We start from the raw sequence: 18,484 nt of genomic DNA on the forward strand, positions 1-18,484 counted from the left end.
GCGAAGGCCCTTCAGAGCCCCAGGATCCTCGGACCCAAGATTCTAGGGGATGTATGTGGCCTGTCGACACAGGGCAGCCCTGGTGATGGCTGAGGGTTTGGAAGAAAAGGTAATGCCCAGTTCCCATCGAGCTGGCTCCTTTCGGATTGCCACTGTCCCCTCTCCTTGCCTTAGGCTCAGTGGCTGGTTACTTCCACCCTGGGGGCCATATGCTGTCTAATAGGAGACATTAACCCAGAGTGGAGGGTATGAAACTTGCCCAACTGTGGGATCCTTCAGCTCCCTCGCATGGCAGAGGCAGCACTGCCACCTGTTGGCCATGGCTAGGAATGCAGCCACAGCACAAGAATTGGCTGCCAAGGTAGCAGGGAAGTCCAGAAGGCGGAGGCGATGTGGGGAGAGCTTGGCTCTGGAAGACAGAGGGTCCATCACCCCTGAGACTATCATGGGTCAGCTCCTACCCAGAGCTTCTCCAGCCATCTCCTCTGCTGCCTGTCAAACTTTCAAAGCCTATCCCTGCCCCCCAAGTCCCTTGATCACCACAGTAAGCTCATTCAATCAACAAGTATTTATTGAATACCTACTATGTGCCAGCATTGTGCAGCAGTGACTTGTAAACGACAGCTGATACAGAAATCTAAGGCTGAAGCCACCTCTCTTGCCTGGAGAGGATCTGAGTGGGTCTCCCTCAAGGAAATGAAGTTTGTTTCAGGCAAATGGTGCTGGTTCTGACTCAGCTTATCCCAGCTCTCGTATGGCACTGCCATCTTTCTGCTTCCCACTCCATCTGCCCATTATACATGCATCTTGGAACTTTCCTGGATCCAGTGGCTTCCTGGCACCGTGTGGTGGACCCTGACAGGCCTTCCACCTCTGCATCCTCTGCTCTCTTCTGGCTTCCACCTCTGACTCCCTGGCAATGAGGACCCTCTCTGAGTGAACTGCCAAGTGGGATCCATGGGGATGGTGCTCCGGGCTGTGCGGCTTTGCCCTTCTGGGAGCAGAGATCACAATCCAGCCTGACCCTACCCTCTGGCACCTCCCTATAAAGCTCACTTTCCATTCAAGGAATCAAAGATCAACGCTGGGAATCATCTTCACCCCCACTAATCTTTTACAGCCTAAACACAGAAAGCAGCAAGCCTGATGGCTGCACTTGTCCAAACACAACCACTACAAGGTTCCTGCAGAGCCCGGGCACTCCTGCCTGCTGGGATCCTGGGATGAGCAGAGACCACCACAATCCCCCAGGACAGAGGCTCATGAGAATTCTCTACTTGGAGGACCACAGAGTCCCAGAGGGCATTGGGGAGTTGAACCAGAAGAGGACACCACCCATGGATGTAGGTTGTGGGGAGCTGCCAGGCATTTATTTCTGGAACAGAGATGAGGTGGGTAGGGCAAGGAGCTCAGCAGTGGACACAGCTGTGCATAAAGTTGACACAGAGGCTCGTGTAATAAGTAGGGTAATCACGAAGGTGGCTGACATGTGCAGATGACACAAAGTCCACGGAGCGCACTGGGACCCGGTGTGCCAGGCGTGCTTCCACCATGCGCTCCACATCCCTGGCTAGGACCACCTCATCGGCCCTCGAGTAGAGGTAGAGCTCGGGCCAGCGAGAGGCTGCATCGAGCAGCCTGTCATAGAAGAGGGTGTGGAAGAGGGCGGTGAGTGGAGCGAGCAGGATGTGGAACAGGATTGCCACCAGGGCGAAGGCCACCAGGAGCAGCAGGCGCAGCGCAGCAGGCCGGTGCTCCAGGATGACCGCCAGGGCCCTCAGAGACCCTACCAGATTCCTGTCACCAGGACCGCTGTCAAAGATGGTGCCCACCACACGCAGGTGGCAGAAGCGCCGGTGGGTCTGCAGGAGCTCCAGCACGTATCGGTACAGCATGACGCCGGCGTTGCTGAAGACGTGGAAGAGCAGGGGCTCCTTCTCCACCTCGTAATCAAAGAGCAGCTCAAGGAGCTTCTGGGCCAAGACACGAAGTGAAGGGATGCCCAGGGACTCAGAGAAGAAGACCATGTGCCATGGGGCTGTGTATCGGATCACGATGCAGCCCTGGGGAGAGGAGAGAGGCCTGGTCGGTCCTCAGGGGTGCGGTGGGGAGGTGGAGACAAGCTAAGGGCAGAAGGGCAGCAGCTGCAACTTCCATAAACCCGGCAGCACTCCAGGCCCCGCTGCAGCCTGGGCACCAGCTCACCACTCACAAGTCATGGGTGCCTCCCAGAGGGGAAGATTCCTCCATTTGTCGGGTAATCACTTCATGCTGGCCAAGCCCCCTCAGCCTGGGATGGTCTGTGAAGCCTGGAGCCCAGAGCTCATCTGGAGACATCTGGGCTCACCAGAAGGAAGTCTCCTCACTGTGTCCAGTCCACCCCCTGTCTCCCTCCCATCCCAACCTTGCACCCTCATCTGCTCAACTCTGCCACCAGTAAGGCCTCACTGCTTGCCTACACCCTGCTGCAGCGACTCCGCTCTGCACTGTCCCCACCTCCCAGGGACAAGCAGGTATCCCTCCTGCCCCTGGACCCTTCCCACAAGACCCAACACCCAAGACATAGCCTGCAGGCCCAGCCTTGACCACCAGAGGCCACTCGTGAGCCAGGCCCACAGCATGTTTGTCTCTGGCCACTGCCACCTTCCTGCAGGACCCTGAGAGCAGAGTCCATAATCTCTGGCATCAGGGGCTTGGCACCCAGATGTCTGGTTCCAAGGCCTGGGATCTTTCTTCCCACTGGCCTGGAAATTCCAAATACAGTAAACACTGTTTTTCCTCAAATTCTGAAATCTTCACTGAACTCTAGGCCTTTGTACCCCTCAATGCCTGGGTCAAGTACATTTCAAGAACACCTAGAAGAACCCCTTCTAGGCTAGTTAGAAAAGGCAGCCAAAGCCACCCTGAGTCCTACTCTTCTCTCATTAATATGTGCCAGAGACAAGGGACCCTTTGTCAGGGGAACCTGAATTAGGCCAGCTCAGGGGTCAGACAGTTCCGGCCTCAATTCCTAGCACCACCACTTACTTATTAACAGTGTGGATGGATAAAGAGCAACTTACTTCATCTTTTTGAGTCTGTGTCCCCATCTATAAGTTGGGATAACATCCATCTCATAGGATTATGGTGAAAATTAAATGAAAAAAATGTATCTCAAGAGCCCAAAACAGCATTTGGTACAAAGTTCTCAACTGAGAGTAGCAGTAATTAGTGGTGGTAGGGTAATAGCAGGAGGAAATGAAATGGGCACAGTACTTGAATGACCCACAGCCAAACTGGGATGGTCAGCCGAGGGAACCCTGCCATTAGCTCCCTGACTTCGTCCTCTCCCTCAGACTCCCCTGTGACCTCTGCCCCACTCCTCCTGGCTCTGCTCTTACCAGGGCCCTAGTGGACCTAAGCACCCCTCCCAAGACTCAGCAGAGTGGGTAACTGATGCCACCTGGCCCCTCAGCTCTGGCAAATTTCACAAAGGGCTCCACTCTAACTCCCCAGTGGGATGTGAAATGTCTTTCTACCCTCCCTCCACCTACACGCATTGCCCACGAACACACACACACTCCACATCACCCCCCCCCACATACACACACACAACTGCTTGAACTAAACACAGCCTGTCCACCTCACACCTCACAGATGCCGATGCCCACGGCACCTACCACTCACTAGGGTACCCACTGCACCACCTGCTAAGTGCACTAAGGACCACATCCACAAGGACACACACCACTGCAGGTACAACCTCCCAGAGTGCATGTGTGCACACACATACACACACTCCTCCCCGTGGAGTTCCCATGCAGAACCACCTGCTGGTGCAGACATAAACTCAGCAATTCCTGTGAGCTCACCACCTCTGGGGGCCCGGGGCCTCTACCTCCACATCACCTGTGAGTGCATCTACAGAACTCATCTTGTGAACAGCCAGCACTCCCCGTGAAGCTCCTCTGGGCCTCACTTTTTTTTTTAACATTTTTTATTGATGTATAATCATTTTACAATGTTGTGTCAAATTCCAGTGTAGAGCACAATTCTTCAGTTATACATGAACATATATATATTCATTGTCACATTTTTCCTCTGTGAGCTACCATAAGATCTTGTGTATATTTCCCTGTGCTATACAGTATAATCTTGTTTATCTATTGTACAATTTTGAAATCCCGTCTATTGAGGTTTCCAAGGTGCCTGTTGCCACCTCTGCAGTCAGATGCCCCTAGAAGCCCCTGCACCAAGGACCAGGCTCTCACTGCCTGGCAGATCCTTGTCTCCTCTCTCTCCCCAGAAGCCAACCATCTCTCCATCTCCTCACATGCTTGGTCCCAGCCTGCTCCGCCCATCCTCGCGTCACTCTCCTGTATTCTCAGTCTCTTTCTCGCTCCAGATTCCTGCTCAAACCAATCTCATTTTTAAAAAAAAGGGGGGGTATAGCTCAGTGGTAGAGTGCATGCTTAGCATGCATGAGGTCATGAGTTCCATCCTCAGTACCTCCATTAAATAAATATACCTAATTACCTCCCTTACTCCTCCAAAAAAAAAAAAAAAAAAAAAGCCTCTGCCTTTACACCATGTTCCCCGCTAACTGTCCCACCCTCTCTTCACCTTCCTAGACAAACACTGGCACCCGCCCTCCCCACCTGATGGCCTCCCGCTGACTCCACTCTGACAGCTGAGCTGCTCTTACCAAGGGCGCCCAAGTGGCCAAATCCCACGACACCTTTCAGTCCCCACCGTACTTTCCTCCCAGCAGCATTTGGGATCACGCGTTCCTAGAAATACTCTCCGGTAGCCCTGGCACCAGATAGTATCCGGGAAAAAATGGACTGTTCTAGATTTAAAAGAGGCTTAAGGGACAAAATAACTAGGTGCAACAGGTGATCCTGGACTGGATCCCAGTTTGGGAAAATCAGCTATAAAGGAGACTTGGGCACCTATTAGAGACTCTCAATAAGGACTGGCAACTAGATGAGATTAAAAATGTATTAACATGGGACGGTGGAAATCATGGTCTGAAAAATAAAGCAGGGCATAAAATAGTGTACTCAATAGATCTTATTTAGGTAAGAAAAAGAGATGCACACACAGAAAAAAATGCTAAAAGGATATATATTAACATGGAAATAGAGGTAATATCTAGGTGGTAGAATACAGTGCTTTTATTTTCTTTTAAATGATAAAGTATTAGGAGTTCGGGATTAGAAAAATCTTTTCTCCACTCTCATCTTATCCTCCTGACCAGAGGGTAAAGGCACCCTTTCCTTTTCCAGACAAACACTACCCCCACCAGCCCTGCCATCTCAACCCCTCTGCCTGCCCGGGGGTGACTTCCTCCCCCGACTCCACCACTTCCTCCCCGTGCCTTCTGCCCCAAGAACATCTTTCCTGTCTGCCCTACAGCAGCCCATTTCCCTAAGACTTCCTGTGGACTCTGTCACACTCCCCTGGGTTTTCTGGTCCATCTGCAGCCACTCCGCATGGGACCCTCTTCGTCTTCTTTAAGTTTGGGTTCTGTCCTGGGCCTCTTCTCCCTGCCTTCTACACACTCCCTAGGGGCACCTCATCCACCCCAGAGCCCACGGCTTCTCTTCTAGTGCTCCTTGTTTCAAAGAACACACCCGCCTCTACCCAGGATCTGCTGCAGCCAGAAACCTGGCATTATCCTGGTCCCCTCCCTATCCCTGCACCCACACCCAATCTCTCATCAAACTACCACTCTGCCTCCTGATAAGCTTCTTATCCATCAACTTCCCTCCACCGGCACCACTAGCCCCAAGGTCCTGACCACTGCCACAAACGCACTTCCTGGCCCGCAGTCCTGGCGCCCCAACACTTTCCCCACCCTGCAGTGAGGGACTTGCAGAAGCACAAGTCAAACATCACACCCCTGCTTAAATCCCCTCAGGACCCTCCCCAGCCTCATCTCTTGACACCTGCCCTTTCTTTCACCCTCTGTTCTAGCCACACTCACCCACTCCTAGTCCTCTGCCTGCCCTCCTGGATCTTAATCTTTGAAGCCAGACAAGCTAGCCTAGCCCAGTGAGTGGAGTTCAGCAGCAGCTGAAACTCCTTAAGGAGTAAGGCAATCTGTAAAAAGCGATGCCAGAGGACCAGGCTTGTCAGCTGAGGGGAGGCCTCAGGCTGAGAACTACACTAGTTCCTCTCCCACTGCAGAGCCACCACACGCCTGGGGCACAGAGCAGACTGGGGTCAGGGGAGGGAGGCTCGGCGGGGGGCACCAGCTGGCCTTTCTCCCAGGTGACTGCCATCCCTCCTGCATCCAGAGCTGGCAGCTGGCAGCTGGGGGTCTGTACTGACACCACCCTGCTTTGGGAGTTCTGGGCTGAGGAGGGCAGGGCAGGGCCAGGCCAGTGGCCAAGGCCATGAAAGGGGCTTCCAAGATATAACCACACCCTCCCCAGGCTCTTTCCAATTACCACAACCTCGACATCCAACTCTTGATGCGACCTGAGATGAAGCAAGGGACCCTCAGGCTTGAATCTCTCTTCCAAGAGGCCCTTCTAGTCTGGAAACATGAAGGTGCCACAGTCAACCCTAAGACACTCACCTGGTCAGGAATGGAGAAAGTCCTACGAGTCCAGACTATGCCCAGCACCCCGGCCCAGGCTCTTGCTGCCCAGAGAGGCAGCACCGGCCAACGAGACCTGAGGTCTGGGCTGACTCCACAGCAGGGAGCACATCTGGGATGGGCTGCCCAAAGCGGGGCTTGGGGAGGAAGGAAGAGGAAGCAGGTCGGGGGCTGAAGGGGACAGATCAGGCCACAGAGATGGCAGCCAAGGAGGGTAATCCTGCCCAGCCCCCACGGGCCCAGCATCTTCCTCGCAGGCCATTCATAGTGCCAGTCCCAGGCCTGTCACACTGGTGGTAGGTCAGCCGGGAGAGGAGGGCAGCCAAGGCTGGGAGACCCCCTACAGAGCGGCCCCAGCCGGCTGGCTGTCCTCACGCCTGCAGTACTCACCCTTTTGTGGTAGATGGCGCTGTACTTGGCCAGGTTCTTGTCAGTGCAGCCACCCCAGCCCAAGAGAATCACCAAAGGCTGCCGAGTCCCCGCATCCTTCCCGCCTTGGTTGGGGCTGTTCTCTGAAACACAAACAATGGGACTGTCAGCCCCGACTTGGGGTGCGGGGTGGGGGTGACTGGCCAATCCAGAGCCAGCCCCATGCTGGCCGCAGGCGCCAGGCCCAGGCATCCCACCAGCCCCCGAACCTCAGGTTCCCACCGGGCGCCCTCCCCTGTCCGCTTCAGACAGCTTTTAGGCTTCTCAGGAGGCACTGCAGGGTAGCTGCAAAAACCCACGTGAGGGCCCCTTTCTTTAATGACTCCAAGACAGAGCCCAGGTGAGAAAAGTGAATAAATACTTCCTCCATGCAATTTCACCTTCTAATCCAGGGATCAGCAAACTACAAGCCATGGGCCAAACTCCGCCCATGATCTGTTTTCATATGACCTTCAAGCTAAAAATAAAAATGTTTTTTACTTTTTAAAATAGTAAGAAAAAGAAAGAAAAATCAAAAAAAGAATATTTTGTGAAAACCATATGAAATTTCAATTTGAGTATCCACAAATAAAGTTTTATTGGAATACAGTCAAGCTGCTTGCATACTAAAACACCAGAGCTGAGTAGCTGCAACAGGGACCATATGGTTCACAAAGCCTAAGGCACATAGTGGCCCTTTACAGAAAACGTCTGCCAGCTCCTGTTCTAACTCTATGAGCAGATGGAAGAAGAGGGTTTTAAAAGAAGGAACAGATAGGACAGTGTAAGCAGGACAGTGGAGCAGACGGACTCTGAGGGCCCCTATAAACCACCCACCACATTCAGACAGAGAATAGTAACAGCTAGTATTTACTGAGGTTTAACCCTCACAACAACACTACCAGGAATAGTATTACAGATGAGGAAATTGAGGGGTTAAGGCACAGAGTGGTTAAGTCATTTGCCTCAAGTCACACAGGAAGTATAGAGCTGAGAATCTGGTCCCCGTTCCCCATCCTAACTAAGCCACTTGAGACCTTCTGTGCCACCAGCCCACAGCTAGAAGCATGTCCTTTGGTGACGTGCCAGGGCACAAGCCAGCTGCCTCTTCCAGGGCTGCTTTAGGAGGCCTCCCTGCAATCTTGTTGGTTAGACCTCCTCTCATTTCCCCTGCCAAATGAGTACCCACCCCCTGAGGGCGAATTCTGTGCAGGGACCGTCTGTTGCTAGTTATCTGCCCTCCAGAAAGAACTGGGATGTACCCTTCCAAGGATAAAGCCACTTGGCTATGCTCAGCTGCCACCCCAAGATTTATGGATGCTGCTGGTGACCTGGCAACAGTAAATTTCAAGGCTAGTTAAGAGGATGGTAAATATAAATCACTAACCTTTGGACAAAAGGAAGACAACAATTTCCTGTGGAAATTAATGTGATTGAAAAGTTCAGTGTTCCTGCTCTCCAGCAGTGGCGACTCTGGCCTTTGGAGATTAACTGCCCGCACCCATGGGGATCCCAGGCTGGGTTGCTACTCAGCCTGGAGCAGGAACTGCCAGCACCTCGGTCCCTTGCTGACACCTGCCAGCCCTCCCAGGCTCCCCTGATGCCGGCCTCAGCCTCTGATGAGGGGGACAGTCCCACAGTCTAACTCAGGCCACTCCAAATATTCTCACCACCTTTCTTTGCCTGGTGGCCCCTGTTCTTGGCCAGGGCAGCTCTTTGCCTGCATTGGCCCTTCTAGTGGAGAGGTTCTATCTGGGATTCACTGGGGCCCCACCTTGCTGGGGGTGACTACCCCTGAAGTTCGGGCCTTGGCTGCCTCATGGGTGGTAATCAACAGCTACTGTTTGGATCTAATTTGACCCTCTGAGGTCCAGCAGCTGGATTTCTGCCCCAGGGAGGCTCCTTACCTCTGTGTGGCTGCCTGAGCATAGGCTCCCCTCCCCCAGCCCACAGTGCTCCCCTCCACGTGCCATAACCAAGACACCAGCAAAGGGTTTGGGGATTTATTTCAGAACCAGAGAAGGCATCCAAGGGAGGTCACATCCCCTGGAGGCCACCCCAATCAGCAGCAGGGGTGCATTCCCAGTCAGGGAAGGTTCAGACCCTTCTGCTGGGCCTCTGAGCTGCCCCACCCCTACGGCTGGGATCTGTAACACCATTTTGCCCCACTGCAGGTTTTCCTGGTGCCCTTGGCTTCACCAACTCAGGTAGGAATGACTCTTCACCAGATACGCATCTCCAGGAAGAAATTCAGAATACAGACACCCTGGACACCCTGCCTCTTCCCAGAGCCCAAGCTTCCCGTAATGTTCCTAAAAGGAGGGAACTGATCCTACTCCAGCCAGGCACTGGAGGCGGCCCCACTCTGAGCCACAGCGTGCTCCTCCTATCCACAAGCATCTCCCAGGGCCCTCCTCCCCATGCCCACTCCTAACTCGCAGCCTTCAGCATCACCTCCTCCCCCTGCAGCTGCGCTGCCCATTCTGATTCTCGACATGAAGTGCTATAATCCACAAAAGCCCGAGGTGCAACAGGGCTGAGAGAGTGAGGGTGACCAGGAAAGGCCTCCCAAAAGAAGACATGCTTGCTGCACTGGCCATGAAGGACCAACAGGAGCCATGCCAGGTGGAGAGAAGGTATAAGCAGGGCAGGGGGCGATGGAGATATTAAGTCGGTCTGGGGCACAGCAAGCAGTCCTGGGTGGCTGGAAGCCTGGGTGGGGGAGCAGCGGTGAGCAGGAGAGCTGCCGAGGGTGGGACTGGGGACTGATCCTGCAAGGCCTCCAAGCCATGCCTAGGAGGCAGGATTTTATCCCAAGCAGAGGAGAGCAAATGAAGATTCTGGAACTCAGGGAGTGGCAGGATCCAATCTGTATTGCACAATTATTTGTCTAACCTCTGGCTCTGTCTGTGTCTTCCCTCAGCCAGCAGGCTCCATGAAGGCAGGACGGGGTTTGTCACATTGATCGCCACCTCCCTGATGCCCAGCACTGTGGCTGGCCCATCCAGGCACTAGCAGAAATGTGCTGAATGAATGAACACGTGGCTGCAAAGTGAAGGATGGATACCACTGCCCTCTCCAGAGTAATAAAAGTAATGGCTAAAGTATTGTTATTTATTGCCACATCCAGATCATGATTCCTCCCTCCTCTGTAAAAAAAAAAAGCCCCTGCTCCTTTTATGCTCAGTCCACTGGTCATCACCCTCTCCCCTTCCCACTGCTGACATCTCCCAGCTCTGGCCACTGCCCCTCGGGCACTGAAGACCAGGGCACTGGCTCAGTCTCCCACTTGTACTCTGGGGTGGACCATGGCCCTGCGCAGACAATCAAACCCACCTTGGTCCTAAACCATCACAAACCTCTCTGAATTCCACATCTCCTTTGGCTTCTACCTCCCTCTTTCCCATCACCCAGAAAAACAGTAACAATATCAACAAAAGGAGCATTGTGGCAGGCACTGTTCTAAGCACTTTACATATCAACTCATTTCATCTTCACAACAATCCTATGAACAAGGTACTGTTACTATTCTCATTTTACTGATAAAAACTAAGCCACAGGGAGAGTAAATCATTTGCTCAAGGTTACAGAACTAATAAGTAGTGAAGCTGGGATCCAGGTAGTCTGACCCTTAGGGACCAGCTCATCACCACTATCCCAGCTGGCTCCCTGGGTAAAAACCTCAAGCACCTGGTCTTAACCAAATCTCTACTGGCTCAGCTCCAAACCTGGACACATAGCTAACTCAGTATATCAACAGATCCAACACTGACCTCTTCCACCTGCTCCTCCTCAGGGACTGGCACCACAGCCAGAACCTCAACTTATGCTGCCTCTGTCCACAACCATCCTAGGAGTCAGGTGCTATTGCTATCTCCATTTTACAGATGAGAAAACAAAAACACAGAGAGGGCAAGTCCCTTTCCCCAAGAAGACCTAGCCAGGAAGTGGCAGAGCCAGCATCCATCTCTGGTCCACCATGCCACACTGCCCCGCCTCCAGGACCTTGATCATGCTCCTCACTCCCAGCCCAGGACACTGATGCTCCATGTTTACGCTTTGCTAATGCCCACTCCACCTGCTGAGTCAGCTCACTGTCCACGTCCAGGAAGTCCTCCCTGATGCCCTTCCCAACCCCTTCTCGCCCTCCCCACCCCAAATCACCAGACTAGGTTAGATGCCCCTCCTCTGTGCCATCACAGCACCGCCATCACCGTGCCCCTGCGCTTACCCACCACACCAAATGGGTCCATTAGGAACAGGTCGGAGACTGCTGTAACATGCAAGGCTAGCAGGGGCAAAGGCCTGAGCCAGAGCAGTGGGAGACAGGTAGGAGCAGGGAGAGAGATGATAAGGAGGAGAGAGTCACAACAATTTTGGTACGTGTATCAAAAGCCTCAAAAACATGCAACTTTTGACTTAGTAATTCTACTTCTATGGAATAAAAATGTTTATCATATGGAAATACTCAGTAATACATGAAGCAGGTCATGGACATAAAGGTAAGAGTTAAAATTATAAAACCCTTAGAAGAAAACCTAAGAGTAAATCTTTGTGACCTAGGATTAGGGAATGTTTCCTTAGTCATGATCAAAAGTACAAGGAATAAAAGAAAAAGTAGATAAATTGGGACTTCATTAAAATTGAAAACTTTTGTACATCAAAGGAGACCATCAAAAAGTGAAGAAACCCACAGAATGGGAGGAAATATTTGCAAATCACATATCTGATAAGGGGTTTGTATCCAGGGTATATTAAAAAAAACTGTCACAATTCAACAATAAAAAGACAAATAACCCAAACTGTAAAACGGGCAAAGGATCTGAATAGACATTTCTCCAAAGAAGATGTACAAATGGCCAATAAGAACATGAAAAGATGCTCAACATCACAGTCATTACGGAAATAAAAAAAACCACAATGAGACAGCACATTATACCCACTCAGATGGCTATAATCAAAAAGTCAGTGATAACAAGTGTTGATGAGGATGTGGAGAATTCAGAACCCTCATACACTGCTGGTGAGTATGCCAAAAGTTGCAGCCACTTTGGAAAATAGTTTGGCAGTTCCTCAAAAAAAATTAAACATGGAACTACCATATGACCAAGCACTTCCACTCTTGGGTAGACATCCAAAAGAACTGAAAACATATATCCACACAAAAACTGGTACACGAATGTTCACTGCAGCATTATTCACGACAGCCAAAAAGTTGAAACAATCCAAATGTCTACCACCTGTAAATGGACAAATAAAATGTGGTATATCTATTCAATGGAACATTATTTGGTCACAAAAAAGAATGAAGCACTGATACAGGCTACAATATGGATGAACCTTGAAAACATATGCTAAGTGAAAGAAGCCAGATGTTAAAGACCATATGTTGTATGATTCCATTTATATGAAATGCCCAGAAGAGGCAAATCCATGGGGCAGAAAGTAAATTAGTGGCTGCCAGGAGCTGGAGGGAAGGGGTAATGGGAAGTGACTGCTAATGGCTCAGGGTTTCTTTCTGAGGTGATGAAAATGTTCAGATGTTAGATAATGGTGATGGTTGTACATTTCTGTGAATATAATAAAAATCAATGAATTGTACATTTTAAAAGGGTGAATTTTATAGTATGTGAATTATACATCAATAATGTGATTATTTTGAAAATTAATAATAAAATTTGAAAACACATTAAGCAAAAAAAGTGAGCTGCAAAGCAGTATATATAACAGAACACCTGTCTACATATATACACATATATTTATGCATAGAAAAATATATGTCAAATATTAATATAGCAATTATTTCTGGGATTAGAGGCAATTTCTTTTTCATGAGTATTTTTACTCATTTTCTAAAGTCCATATGTGTCACATTTTTGCGGTGAGAGTTAAAAATGTTATTTTTTTAAAAGGCGGGGGGCCAGGTAGATGTCTAGCAGAGTCAACAGCAGCTGAGACATCAGAGAGATTATGGATGCCCAGAAGCCCCTCGGCAAGGCAGAAGAGTTCTTTTCAAACCTAGCACTTACTGAGTACCCTATAAAACAATTTAATCTCACGGACTCTCTGTCATCTGGACTTTTCTCAACAAACAACGCTGACATCGATAATACAAGAATTACAGATATATACTTTATCATACAACAGTTCAAGTCATAAAAGTAAAGCATAAATTAGATTGTGTATATCCCAGGAGCATATGGGGAAGACAAAGGAAAGGGCTGACAAGGCATACGGATCTGTGGAACAATATGTGCTTTTCATCTGCAAGCCAGAATCAAAATACAAAGAACGTTATGTTTTCTTCTCAAAATGCGAAGAAGAAAAGGATCCTCACTTTCCTCTACTCCCAAGAAATACTTTCTAGTCTCACAGTTCCTATATTTAAACCAAATAACTTTATTTGAAATTTACTTTTTTTCCTTCTTTTTCACTTTTTGGAATCACAGCATAGGCAAGTAGCATGGTATCGAAGAGTACATACTGTATAAAATCCTATCTGGGTTCAAATCTCCGGCTCTGCCACTAATTACTATGAAACAGACCTTAAGCCAGTTCTCTAAGCTCCAATTTCCTTATCTATGAAATGGGGATAATAATTCAAATGATTAAATAAGCTAGTGACTACTGAAGGCCTAGCATGTTACCCTGGCACAAAGAGTTCAATGAATTGAGGTTATTATTACTTCATGAGGAATACATGCTCACTGTAGAAAAAATAGAAAATGAATATCTCATAAAACTGAAATCAGACTGTTTCGTAATCTGCTTTATTCCATTTAGCAATATATTGTGAACATCTCTCCCTGTCAGTTTGTATATTTCTACACCATTCTTTGCAGTGGCTGCAGAGTGGCTATAGAGTATTTCATAATTTATGGTGACCAAGTTCCCAGTATTGGACATGATACTGTTTCCAATCTTTTGCTGTTATAGAAATATTTTAATGGACACCTCCTTCTTCATGCATGTCCTTAACTGGATCTGTATTTGGGCAGCACTTCCTAATGGCACCTGAAATCTGCATTGCACAAGCTTCAGAGTGAGGTTACCAAGTTGAAATCTGGGATAACTTGGAGCCAGATGCTTCACCTCCCTGAGCTTCTGTTCCTCATAAGAGTACTCCCCACTTTACAAGACGGTCGTGAGGAGTAATAAAATCACGAGAGGCGCTTTGGCCTCCCTGGCGTGTGAACAGGGCATGGTCTACAGTGTAAGCGCGACAGAAACCCCGGAGACCTCAGACAAAGGGGGCCTGCAGAGGGCCCTTCAGGTCTAGAGCTCAGATCCAGGGCCCAGCAGAGCACCTGCTATAAAGCACACAATCTAGGAAGAACCTCTATTAATGCATGAGAAAAAAGAAATCATGATTCAAAAAATAAACAAAACTCCTGTTGTTGTTTTTTTTAAAAAAAAAAAGCACCTCTGGGGTCCCCACAGACAAGAAAAGGGTCTAGTTAAAGTCACTCTTCATCTGGTCTCTGAGGCCTCTCTGGTGTGAAGGCTCTTGAGGTTTTATCTCACTCCCGGCTCCTGGAAGCACACTGGCCTCTGATCAAGGCCCCGCTCCCTCCGTCCACTCTCAGTCCTCGTGGCCCCCTTACTTCTGCACTTCCTGCTGCTCCCCAGCACCTGTAAGCCCTCCAAAGAAGCTCCAGGTCCAGCTCAGGTCACTCTTCTCCAGGAAGCCAGCCGACCCCTGGGGCCACCATGGTGGTCCAGACTGTGGTCCACTCCAGACTGTTTCCCCAGTGCCACAGAAAACCTCCTGGGGGTTAAGATGATGTCTACATTTCTTTGACCCCAGTCAGTGCTCAGCAGAAGAGCAGACTGGCAATTAAGCCTGGGTTCACAATAAACTCATCACTTCCCTTCTCTGTGACCCCCGGAAGGCTTTCTTTATACTCTAAAAACGTGCCCCTTGTCCCAGCCCCATTAATTTCTGTGAATCAGTTATTTCTAAAAATGTTTACTGAACATGAGAGCAACAGGGTGCCTTTAAGAAGGCCTGCTGGCCGGCCAGCGAGCCGCAGAGGGGCCCTGGGGCGGGACTTGGCTGACCCTGCTCTGGCTGGCAGGAGGGGTGACACAGCCCTGGCCTGGAGGGCAGAGCAGCTCGGCTCCAGCCCACAGTGCTGTGCCGCCAAGTGACTCCTTTCAGCTCATTTGGCACTTCATCCTTGCCAAGCACCAGCAACAGTGAGCAAAACCCTCAAAACAACACGACAGGGATCCCTGCTGCGGGAGCCCCGAGAACAGAAGCGTCCCCCAGGAAATGAGATGAGTCAGGTATTAGGAGGGTGAGGGGATCACTGGTCAAAGAAGAGTGGGTGGGGTGGCGGGAAATGCCAGGTCAAGCATCGGCTTCAGCAAAGGACCAGGTGGACGACCCTCATTCGGCACAGGCAAACATGGATTCTTGAGGGTGGGAATCCCAGCAGCAGGATCCTGGGCTCTGAATGACCCCAGATCTGTAGCTGCCTTCCAGCAAACTCATGTGCCAGCAGCAGCTGCTCGCCTCTCTATCAACGCACAGGAGTGCTGGAATCTGCGGCTTCAATGTTCAAATATGGGGGAAAAGCAATTCCAGAAACCAAATGTGACTGTCCTACACACTTCTCCACCATTAAACAGTAACTGCAAAAGAGAGACAATCTCTGGGGCCCCCAAAGATCACCACTCTGTGAGGTCATGTCAGCCTAGAGGGGAGCTCTCCACAGACAGGAAGCAAACAGATCCAGGGGATCCCAGTGCTGTCACCTCCTTCTGGAGTTCCTACAGCCTCCAGTTCAGCTCCAGGGTATGCATTTTGAGAGGGAAAAGCATGACAAACCAGTGCGGAGGAGCAATCAGAAGGAGGAGGTTATGAGAGCTGCACCAGACGGGGAGGAGCCGAAGGCCCTGGAGGTACTTTTCTTGGAGAAGAGATGAAGCTGTCCTCTTGAAAAGAGAGAAAGAGGGATTACCTTGTTCTGTGTTGTACCCACGACCCCCTAGCCCTGCAATTACCACATCGTTGTGAAACCACCTGCTTCTAAGCCCTCAGCCCTCCCCAGAACCACAGCTCCTTGAAGGGAGCCTGTGTGTGAGTCACTTCTGAGGCACAGGCAACCAGTCCGTGGCCAGGACACAGCAAATGCTGAACTGAAAGCAGAAATGGCAGGAAGGCCTATTGTGGCTCAAGAAAGGGAAATGCTTTCTAACAATCCAAGTGTCCTCCAACAAGCCAGGGTATTTGGGAGGGAGCGTCCTGTCAAGGAAGGATCTGGTAGCAACAGAACGCTCTCATGCTAGTAGAAGGATACAGCACAGAATGGCACCCGGAGATTTCTTCCAATTCCAGGACCCTGAAGCAGGGAGGGGAGCCACTTGGGGTGGAAATACACCAACAGAGCACCTGTTCCATGCCAGGCACACCCATCCAGCCACTGTCTTGTTAACATTCACAATCCTGTGCAGAGGCACTCTTATTACTCCTACTTTGTGGTGGAGGAATCTGAGGCTTAGGGAGGTTGGATAACTTGCCAAAGTCACAGAACAGTAGGAGGTGGAGCTGAAATGCGAACCAACACCACTAGGCTGCCCGTCTGGGCTGAGGGAGAACTTTGTCTTTCCCACCATGCAGAAGGCAGCTCCAGCCATTTGCAGCTGCAGGCTCTCCAAGGGCAAAAATATTAACTGGCTTCATCTCCCGCTGAGGCCAAAACTTTTCAAAAGCATTTCTACATCTATAAGCCCAAGAGTCCTTGACTAACACATCTAGCTCTAGGGACATACAGCTGGTCTAAAGCCAGCTGTTCTATGAGAGCCTAGGGACTGCCCTTCCATCCCAGACCCCACCCACGGAACACAAGGTGCTACAGGAGGGGTCTAGGAAGGCTCTCCTGAAGGAGGTAACATCTGAGCTAAGCCTTAAATGATGAACCAGACAAGCTAGGGGACAGTGTGGGGCAGCAGAGGGGAAAGGGCATTCCAGACAAGACAAAACAGCAGGAACAAAGGCAGAGAAGCAAGAAATGTGTGGAGAATCACAAGTAGCCTGGGGTTGCCAGAGCATAAAACTCAAATTGAACAGTGGAAGGACATAGTGATCAACGAGGTAAGCAGGGGCTGCTAAATTATGAAGAACTTTGAATGCCAGGCTAAGGAATCTGGACTTGATTTATCCTGAAGGCAATAAGGAGCCACTGAAGGGTTTAACACAGAACAGTGATAGAAGACTTTGCATTAGGAAGATTGCTGTGCTGGCAATGTAAGAGGTTGAACTGCTGCTGGCAGTGAGACTGGACGTGTGAAGGCAAAGTGGAGTAATGCAGGCAAGACATGCAGCCCAAGCTAGGGTGTACTTCAAGGCTCCTCCTCTACCATACCTCCCAATCAGGACCAAACTTTCCATCCCCTGGGCCCCCGATTCTATTTATACTGCCAAGGATCCAGACCTGCTCTACAGGCACACACACAGGCCTCCCACACACCTTTTTGCTAATGATATGACTATAGGGATGAAAACAGTGCTAATCACTAAACTCATTCGTTTCCAGGCACTAGGCTGGATCCTTTACACAAACAATCTCAGCTGTGCAACCAACAACTCTGTGAGGAAGGTTACTATTGGTACCCCAGTTTTGCAGATGAGAAAACAGAAGTTCAGAGCTGGAAGTCTCTGCCAAAGGTCATCCAGCTACTAAGAGAAGTCAGGATTTGAACTGACTTCTATCTCATGGCAGCAACTGCTCTGTTAACCACTGTCAAGGAGAGTGGAGAGGAGGCATGAAGGTTCTGTGTCCCAGGCTTCTGCAAGGGCCCCAGGGAAAATAGTGGGTGGGACCCCCTAACCACAACCACCGAAGAAAGGCTAGCACAGTGGGAAACCTGGCCCCAAACAAAGGAATCAGGAGGGCCCCTGCCCTCGGCAGCCTTCAGTTACCAGTAGAGAAACAGGGGGATGGACTCCAGAACTCCAGCTAAAGAGACAGAAAAAAAGGCCCCCAACCTCGGTTGGGGGTGGGAGACGCGGGGGGGGGGGGGGCTCGAACCGGGAGAGCGCTCTGGGGGCGGGGCTTACCGGGGGCGGGCCTCTCCGGGCCCGACCAAGTCCAGGATCTGCGGGACCCTATAAGGGGGCCGCGAGAGGGCGGGGCCGCGAGAGGGGCGGGGCCACAGCTGCGCTTGCGACCCAGACTCGTTAGGTCACCTACCCACGACTGGACCCAACCCTTGTTCCATACCCTGGCTCCGGCAGGACTGATCCGGGATCTCGATAGTGTAGTCCAGCTGGGCCGAGGCCATGGTGAAGGCGCCTGCCATCTGCCCGGGCCTCCTGCAGGAACTCCCGCTCGCGCGCCCGCTCCTCGCCCGAGCGACTCCTGGGCACCGCCCAATCACCACCCACCTCCCTCGACGCTGCCCAATCCGGGAGCCGCACTCCGTGACCGCCCGCCCTAGCAACCACCGAGTCTCTCTCCGAGCCTCTCGGCGCACCCCACTAGC

At 50.8% G+C, this 18,484-nt stretch overlaps 1 protein-coding gene across 1 annotated transcript; it reads right to left on the bottom strand.

The window, feature by feature from the left end:
- Window positions 1-553: 553 nt before the first annotated feature.
- TMEM53 (transmembrane protein 53) lies at window positions 554-18,438 on the bottom strand. Its single transcript, XM_006178502.3, has 3 exons — window positions 18,223-18,438; window positions 6,977-7,098; window positions 554-2,063 (listed from the first exon to the last, which is right to left on the bottom strand). The coding sequence occupies exons 1-3, from the start codon at window positions 18,299-18,301 to the stop codon at window positions 1,410-1,412; spliced, it is 855 nt and encodes a 284-aa protein (XP_006178564.2). The 5' UTR covers window positions 18,302-18,438; the 3' UTR covers window positions 554-1,409.
- Between the last annotated feature and the right edge of the window lie 46 nt (window positions 18,439-18,484).

The sequence above is a fragment of the Camelus ferus genome, chromosome 13, assembly GCF_009834535.1.
Source record: "Camelus ferus isolate YT-003-E chromosome 13, BCGSAC_Cfer_1.0, whole genome shotgun sequence".
Classification (NCBI taxonomy): domain Eukaryota; kingdom Metazoa; phylum Chordata; class Mammalia; order Artiodactyla; family Camelidae; genus Camelus; species Camelus ferus.